General features: G+C 36.9%; 1 protein-coding gene across 1 annotated transcript; it reads left to right on the forward strand.

Annotated features, from left to right (window-relative positions):
* The first annotated feature begins 5,971 nt into the window (after positions 1-5,971).
* LOC101418839 (olfactory receptor 8C8-like) lies at positions 5,972-6,931 on the forward strand. The gene has a single exon (XM_058289234.1). The coding sequence runs from the start codon at positions 5,975-5,977 to the stop codon at positions 6,929-6,931; it is 957 nt and encodes a 318-aa protein (XP_058145217.1). The 5' UTR covers positions 5,972-5,974.
* Positions 6,932-9,563: the final 2,632 nt, after the last annotated feature.

The following is a 9,563-nucleotide window of genomic DNA, read 5'->3' on the forward strand; positions in this document are numbered from 1 at the left end:
TATAAGAATTTTAATAGTACATATAAAAATATTGGGGTACATTTAAATGTTTTCATAGGAAAAGTCAGATCAATAAACAATTAGCAAAACTGAAATATTGAAATATATGAATTGAAAGCCCACCTCAAAAAAAAAAAAGAAGAAGAAGAAAAATAAACACAAACAGATCATTAATGAAGAAATAATAGAGATAAAATAAGAAATAAAAATTCAGGAAATGTACAAAATGTAGATCTATTTAGTAATTTGACATTTAATATACAAAATGTTAAACCACTAGTTAACTTGATGTAAAAAAGCAGAGACATTGAAAATACACATTAATAAATCAGAGGAAAGTAATAATTAAACTATAAAATAAACGTAATAGGCTTCTTTGTAGAACACTAGAAATTAATTTGAAAGCAGGGATGGAAAGTTTCATTTTGGAGTTGTTAGTGATGGGAAAATTTACAGTATGGATGTCATGGCAATTTCCATGAAATCATCTCCCTACTAGGCAACTGAACTTCTGAACCGAGTCCATACCATGGAGAGTGGAGAGCCATATGCCTTATAAGAAACATCTTCTTCAATGTTCCATGGTCATGATGGATTTAGAATATGTAACCACGAGACACCAACTGAGCTCAATTCTGGCACTGCCCATTAAGAGTTGGCTTATCAGACCTCCTATATGTAAGTAATATGCGGCCAGTAGATGGAACTAGCATATTTAGATTCAGTCCTAATCGAACTAGAGAGCATCAGTAGGCTGCATTGTGTGGGTGTCCCAGACTCCCATGACATCCAACCCTCTTCTACTTGCCCTGCTTCGTGGCCATAGGTGTGTTCTTTATGAATAGCTGAAGAAGAAGGAAATATCCTGAGCTAGGGTTTTGGATGGATCTTCTGTACATGGAAACATGGTCAAAAGATGTTCAAGGGTGTCCATGAAATGACGTAGTGGGTGAAAAATCTTCCTAACAGATAGTGCTGTGAGTGTGGTATCTGATCAGTCACTTTTTGTAGTAGAAGATATGGTCTGATAAAAGCTAATGCAAATTCCTGACCCTGACCAACAAAATATCTGATTGATCAGGGGTTTGGAAGCAGAAGTAGAAAAGCATAAAATATAAGGTGTTATCAGATAGCTACATGTGGAGTGACATATTGTATGGTGCGTGGACTTTAAAGAATTTTTTTATCAACTGTTAACACCCACCAGAAGGAAATCATCATAGAAGAGGCACTAAAACCAAAGCAGATAAAATGCATTGGCCAGTTACCGAAGTTATTGATAGTTTTCATCACCAGCCGTAGAGAACTGATACAATGTGCATATAAATGCCATTTTCATGATGGTAGAGATGGAGACAACATATGGGTCCAGCAGCACGGCCTCTCACTTTCTTAGTCTGATACAGCTGCTGCTGCCTATGACTGTCTGAAGTGTCAGCAGTGTCGGCCAACACTAAGGGCCTGATATGGCATTAATCCTCTAGGGGCTATCCAACTACTTGGCATGAATTCTAAGACCTAGGCAAGAATTCTACCACAGGCATGAATTCTACCCCAAAATAAGCATATATCCAAGACACTACTTCAAAGTGATGGAATTATAGGCATGAACCTGTGACCAGAGATTAACTAATTCTATTAAATACTCAACAATCCAAAAGCTGAGGGTCCATCCATCCAATCATCTGTCCTATACAGTTTCTTTACTAGCATTCTTGTTATGCTGCCTCTTTCATCAGTCATAGGGATGATATCTATTTTCTGCAGTGATTAGTCTTGATATATTCTTACCGTCAGGTTTTTTTGTTATTTCAACCTTGAAGTACTTTTATAACTAATTCTGGATTAAATAACTTCTGTATGAAGTTCATAGTATGCTGTTTGTTTTTGTGATTAGATCTTGTCTGTAGAAGGAACCACAATTTAAGTCATTTGTGTGAGAATAACTTGCCCATCTCACAAAACCTAGTCTTATCAGCACATGTCAACACCTGCTAAAAGTGATTATTTCCAAAATAGTCCATTTACTATAGTCTTTTCTTGACCTTTCCTGCCAAAATATTTTAAAAATTCATTGTTTGCTCCTGGGAATTGCTGAGTTTATATAATTAAGCCTAAGCTTTAGGTGGTTGCCTTTTCACTATATGCAGGAGAGAGAATGTGACAATAAAGCTCATAAGAACCAAGCAGATAAAAAAAAGTGGGAAATGAGCCATAGACCCATGACACAACTTGGCCTGTCCAGGCATACATGAACGCATGTAAATCCTGAACTTTTCATATTTATACCTTTTTGATGTATACTGATTTGCCAAGTTTGGATTTCTCTCATTTGCATAGAAAGAAACTTCAACATACCTTGTACAACTTGTATGATAGCACATACCATATGAATGTGCACAGAGTCATGGTTACAGTAATCAATTTTGGAATAAGAAATACTGAAGTATGAATCACTCTCTTCCAGTAGCTGTTTTGACCTCGGAACAGTTAATTACTGCCTCCAAGCTTTTGGTTTCTTACAAGTGTGACAACGACACTTTGTTCAGAGAATGTTTATGAGGATGGCATGAAGAGAATATATAAAATTTTAGCAGTGTGATTATTAATCAATATTAAGTGTGGTGCCAGTCTCAGAGATCTTGATTATCTGTATAATTAAGCTCATGAATCCTATGGGCGGAGCCTTCATCTCATTCATGTTTGCTTCTACCAAGCCTCACAGCCTAATGTTCAAAACTGGTCATTGGAATAAAATGAATCAGGATATATGGTGAATTAAATAAAGCAACTATCTGCAGGGTTTTAGGCTTCCTGTACATGCTACTCTGAGCAGAATAGAACTCTACAGACTTGGGATCTGTAATCTCTAGTCTCTAGTCTTTCTGGGCTTCCAATATCACTATAGAAGTATAGCCAAATGGCTTAATTTGGCAGACTTAACCCAAGTTTCTTGTAGCTATTCCTTCCTAAATTCAGTAACACTACAGAAAAGGGATTTAAAAGGACAAAGAAAATAGCAGATTCACAACGAATATAATTTTGTAAGATGGAAAGTAAATAAATGAGCAGTATCTAATTTAGGATATTCATGAAAGTGACATTTGGAAAGAATCAAAAATCAAGATAAAGTCTAGTTTATACCATACAATCTCTTATATTCTCAGATTTTGGTGGTACAAATATCCTTTGGAAGTAGTCATGAAGAAGAGGACAAATTAAGAGGAATTCTTGATAATATTTTTAATAAGTAATTAGATTTTCAGATCTCTTCTATCACTCCATACAGCTTTGAAAGTATGAGGTTTATTATTTAAAGAAAATAAAACTCAAAGACTCAAAATTATGTGATTTGCATACTGAGGAAGGGCTTATCTCTTTCAAACAAGGAATTTAATTTTAAGATTTACATAATAAATGTTGACACTATCAGCCTTCTTCCAAGAGCCAGGTTTATATCCTTCTGGCAGATGAGAAGACAATGTGGGTCATTGTGATGTGACATGATGGCTTGAAGCTGTATATTCCCTGGAAAAGTATGTTTTTAAAGTTAATCCCTTTCTGTGGGTGTAGATCTATTTAAAGTAGGATATTTTGGTGAGTAGGAGCTTGAGTTAAGAAATTACTCACCTCATTCAGGGTTGATCTTAATCCTGTCACTGGAATCCTTTATAAGAAAATGAAATTCAGAACAAGAGAGAGAAAGGCACAGAAGTAAGAAGTTGAAAGCAATGAAACCCAGAAGAGAAAGGAGAGACTAGCAGATACTACCATGAGCCTTGCCATGTGAAGAGAAGTTCAGGATTGCCAGCAACCAGTCTTTAGGAAGAAAGCTTCATATTGATGCCTAGATTTGGGCATTTTCATGGCTTCAAAACTGTAAGCTTGCAAACCAATAAGTTCCCATAGTTAAAGCCAACTGATTTAATAGCCTCTGCTTTCAGCAGCAAAGCAAACTAGAGCAGTCATCAAACAAGTCTATGATAAAATCTGATGGCATTTCACTGAGTTCCCTATCTTAGTGAGTCTCACAATCCACAAGCCATAAACACTCTGCTGAGATACTTAAAGAAAACCTCTAACATAAAATAAACCATCCTGATCATAGAAATACAATTTGAAGAAAACAGACAATGCAAAGAGAAGACAACTTCAAGAAAAGTAATCATAAAAGCACAAAAAATGCACTCTTGAACATTAAAAGTAACAGGAAAAAAAGCAATAAAATTCCCAGAAGACAAAGTTGAGACTATCTCCTGGAAAGGAGATTAATGAACAGAAAATAGAAGAATAAATAAATTTCAGCTTCTAATATGTGACAAATGGAAACTTAAATAAGGATTTAAAGGAAATCGATATTCCAAGACTTGAAGAGTTGATGAGAAGGCAAGTGAAAAGGATGAACATCTAATGATATCTTAAGTTGTGGATTTGTTGCCTGGGTGGTGGTGAAAAGAATTTAGATAATGATCAAAGATGGGGCCACAATGGAAATCGTAAGAAAACGCCCAATTTCAGGAGTTCATTTCAGATTGAGGCATCTGTAAAACCTAAAATAAAACTGTCCAGGAGGTAGCACAGTTATCCCTGCTCTACATATAGACCAAAGTTTCTCAAACTTCATCAATTTTGAGTCCCAGGCTACAATAAAAATGTTTAGCCCTAAAGTACAGAAATTTTTATTTTCAGAATTGTGGGAGAGTCTGGGAGGTAGGGTGGAGTACTGGTTTTGAATTGGCAGAGACCAGAGATGCTGTGCATCTTAAAATATATAGATAGCTCACCATAACAAATCATTTTCATATATATATATATAATGTGTGTGTGTGTATATGGCAGATGAGAAAGGAGAAGGGTGTTAAGACTTAAAAGGCTCTTCTCATTTACCAGACATGGTCCAAATACTTTATGTGAATTAACTCATTTAATAACCTCAATAACCCAGTATAGATGGAGATAAAATGTTCAAGGAGTTCCATATCTCATCTAAAATTGCATAGTTAGGAGTAGAGATGTGTGCATTAAAATGAGTCTGTTTAAAAACTTCATTACGTCACTTAATTGAGATGAAATCCATAAACCTGTGTTGTGCTAAAGTGACGCTCTAATAATTTATTCCTGATCCCAGAGGCTTGTAGGAAAGTAATAGAAATGGCATGGGACTGTGTGTCAGGCCCTTCTGTAGAGCTGTGCTTAGGGCCCTAGAGATGCTGAGGGGAGAGACCAGGGGACCATGAGGCCTTTGCACTGGGGATCAGGAATTCCTCATGTGAAGTGTAAGATGAGAACACCGAGTCCAGGAGGATCATGCTCTATGACACAGGACATAACACAGGCTCTGAAACTTCTACTCTCAAGTGGCTCATACAACCCTGGAGGAATTCATGTGAGAGAGGATAATTTTCTACACATCTGATCAATTTCACCAGAACCTTAGGACATGCAGTTCATTTTGACTGAATGCAGCTGATTGTTTGTGAGGCACATGTAAATTTGCTGGTTTCCTCTTTGCAGGTGAAGATTTTTCTGGGCAAATTCTCAAGTAGAAATCACAGGCTTGTCCCCAAAACACATTTTCTAGATTGTAAAAGCCTGAGGACTGTGCTGATGGGCTAATGCTTCCTTTCTTATCAGAGGCTTTGTCTCCCCAGGACAGTGGGGAAGAAGGGACTTTTAGGTCCCACATCAGTGAGGGCTCCAGGTGAAAGGAATAATTTGTGACTTACTAATTACCTTCCAAAGCCACAACAACGTAGGTCAAGGATTCTGTGGGAGCAGCCAGACTTGATGTGAGACTGGGAGAAGCCCGTGTCAGAGGGAGGAAATGCGGTGGCATTAGGATGCCTTGCTGTGTGAATTCAGACCTTTATCTTGTAAACCAGAAGAGCAAGAGCTCCCTTTGCAGACAAAGCCTGAGGGTACATCACGAATGCCACCATTACCACTGCTCCTATAATTCATGCCAGTGAGGTGAATGGCTGTGGAAAATGACTCTTCAGTGACTCAGTTTATCCTCATGGGATTAACAGACAAAGCCGAGTTTCAGCTGCCCTTGTTTTTTCTGTTCCTGTTGAATTATGTGGTCACGGTGGTGGGGAATTTAAGTTTAATTAATCTTATTTGCCTCAATTCTCACCTTCACACACCCATGTACTTTTTCCTCTTCAGTCTGTCCTTCATTGATCTCTGCTATTCATTTGTCTTTACCCCGAAAATGCTGATGGGTTTTAACTCAGAAAGGAACATCATCTCCTTTGCAGGATGCATGGCTCAACTGTTTTTCTTCTGCTTCTTTGTCAGCTCTGAGTGCTATGTGCTGACAGCCATGGCCTATGATCGCTACATGGCCGTCTGTAAGCCCTTGCTATACACAGTCACCATGTCCCCTCTGATGTGTTCTCTGCTGATCTCTGCTTCTTACCTGATGGCATTTGCTGGTGCAATGGCTCATACAGGTTGCATGGTCAGGCTGACATTCTGTGATTCCAACATCATCAACCACTACATGTGTGACATCTTCCCCCTGCTCCAGCTCTCCTGCAGCAGCACCTATGCCAATGAACTTGTGGCTTCCATTATTGTGGCTGCAGTTATCTTATTTTCTAGCCTCATTATCTGTATCTCCTATGCTTTGATTCTTTTCAACATCCTTCACATGTCTTCAGCTAAGGGCTGGTCCAAAGCCTTCAGCACCTGTAGCTCCCATTTAATAACCGTTGGTCTTTTCTATGGATTTGGGCTGCTTACTTATGTCAAACCATCATCTTCGGAGTCTTTGGGATTGGAGAAGTTTTTCTCAGTTTTTTATACTAATGTGGTGCCCATGCTGAACCCCCTTGTCTATAGCCTGAGGAACAAGGATGTCAAACTTGCTCTGAAGAAAACGCTGAAGAGGATAAGAAATGGAATAAAGCCAGGGGTCCCACCTTAGTCCCTGCTTCCATGCCTTCTCTTTCTGCTTTTCCTGCTGCTCCTCATCTTTTCCGTGCCATTCGACTTTTGCATCTCTTCTACTGTCCTTCTAAAGTCTTCCTTGAAGAATTTTTAGTCTACCATCTTTTCTCACTTTTCAGTGTAACCATTTTTTCTTTCAATATGTACATTATGTTTCTCCATTTGGTTTCGTAAAGGAAAAGTTAATAGTGATCCATAAGGTGTGCCACATTCTTTACAATTATTACTGAAAAATAAATCTCCTCACCCAGTTCTCTAAATGAGGAAATGATTATGTGACTTGATCAAGGTTCCAAAGTTAATGCTACAGAACCTAGTGAAGGAATGAAAGGAAAGACATACATCATGACAGAAGGGAGGGAATTCTGAAGCGCTGTTTCAGAAGAGCCTGAAGGTGGGGTTGTCATGGGAATGTCATCCTCAGTCAAAATTACTGTAACAAAGGGGATTTGTTTTTTCCAAACTAAAAATAGGTACACGTCTCCAGAGAGGTTTGATTCAGAGAGGGTCCAACAGGATCAGCCTCATTGTAAGAGTTAATCAAAATCTTGTTTTTCAAAAGTGATCATTTCCTGTGATGTAGAAAATAGGGCTTACAAAATTTCTTGTGTTGTGTGAAATGCAGAAAATAATCTGTACACCACTACTGTCAATGAGATTGGTGAAAGATTCCCCTCATGGTATGTATCTGTCAAGGAGCATAGTTAAGTATGTCTCTAAGTCTAATAGGTATCATGAATTTTGAAAGGTGTGAAAACATTGCTGTTTAAAAATAGCCTTAAAATATAATAATTTCTGTTAAAAATGTTACCTAAACCTGATTACAGTTATTACTATGAGAGCAAAGCATCACATATTTACATGTAATGTGATTTTGTCTTACAAAAGTAATTTTTAAAATTCTTATTGTCCAAGCAGAATTTGAACACATAGTATTGACTTCTAGCTTTCTTTGCCTATATCAACTAAATTGCCTGCTGAAATAGTTTAAAATTGTTTGGTTTTAACTTTTCTCTAAAGTACATGTTTTTAAATTTCACAAACTGATAAAGACATAAAATAAGGCATATATCACCAAGGTCTATAGTCTTGGTACTTAGTTGAAAGTATAATGTGAATCACAGATGTAGCATACTTGTGATTGGAGCACTATATTATATTCTCTATCACTCCCTGTTGGTTTGTGGTTTAGGAAACATCCTGGCTTAGATGTCTGAAGTCAACAAGTGTATTTCACAGGTTGAATTTACATTCTTGTATTGACCTATCTAAACTAATCACTTTAATTTTTTAATCAAAATCACATTTTATAATATTTATAACTAAAATTATATAAGTTTGAAACTTTCTGAAGTTAATATAATGAGGAATGTATAAAAATTTAGAATACATAGGCTTATTTATAGCTATTCATGCTTAGAGATTTTGTATGTGTAAATTGGTGAATTTCTTAAAGTCATGGATATTGCCATATACATCTTTTTTATCCTCTTGTTATATACCATTGGTACCCCACAAAAATGTAAAAAATGTAAAAAAGAAATTATTTCACTTACATTCATCCCATTATTAATGCATGTGAAGGACATATAACATTTTTTATATTAAAGAAGCTAACATTAATTATACTTTGTTCTTGAGCCAATCAGCTTTGGCCAGGTACAGTTGGAGTTCTAGCCATATTGCTCTGGAAAACTGGAGCCCATAAAACTGCTTCTGGAAGGTCAAGACAGGAAGAGGTCTGATATGACAGCACACAATATCTTTGAAAGCAAGAAAAACTGTAAGAAAACAAGGCATTCATTTCCCCATTTAACAGCCAAACCAAAGAGCTGCTTTATCACCTGAACATCAGCTAAGGCTGCTGCACCCAGAGGGGGCATCACTCCTTATGGGCAAAGGCCCAGGAGGCAGCTGAGGGGCCCAAAGAACAGGGCGTGCGGCCTCAGGTGCTGCAATCTTAGTGACGGGTGCCAGGCCAGAGATTCTGAAGGTCCCTGCTCCAGGGAGAGCCCTCAATCTCAGTCTCCCCATATCAAGCATTTCTCCCCTTTTCCAGCTGATGTGTCATTTTAATGGCGTCTAAGCTAGTTGCAGTGTGACTGCTCTAATAATATACAAGTTTTCTGTAATTTAGGGTTTCTTTGCTATTTTGCAATATTTGAAATTAAAGTGAAATTTGGTTCCAGATTGGTTAAACATTTAATTTGTCAACAAAAGAAAAGGGCTTCTATAGTATTAAAAGCTGATTTCATTGTTGTAATTTTTGGATGCTTTCAAAATGACTTTCAACTTTACTACTTACTTCGGCATTCAATATTTCTTATAGGTGTTGAGTGTAAAAATCTTCTGATTATATTATATTATATTATAAAGAATTATTGACCAGTCACTGTTTAAATACACAAAACTTGAAAAAAAGTATGTTTCACAAACAAGCACAACTTTTCATTAAGAATAGGATGATTCTTTATTTGGAAATATTATCTATTAAAAAATAAAATATCTTAAATCTTTTCCAGGTTACAAGGGGGAAAATTTTGAGTTCTGAATAGTTCATTGTAATATGATATATATTGAAAAGACTGATATTTAAACTTTACCATCTG

This window comes from Dasypus novemcinctus, chromosome 27, assembly GCF_030445035.2.
Source record: "Dasypus novemcinctus isolate mDasNov1 chromosome 27, mDasNov1.1.hap2, whole genome shotgun sequence".
NCBI classification, from domain to species: domain Eukaryota; kingdom Metazoa; phylum Chordata; class Mammalia; order Cingulata; family Dasypodidae; genus Dasypus; species Dasypus novemcinctus.

Coding starts and splice junctions, on each gene's coding strand:
- LOC101418839 (XM_058289234.1), top strand. CDS start 5,975: ATGGCTGTGGAAAATGACTCTTCAGTGACTCAGTTTATCCTCATGGGA.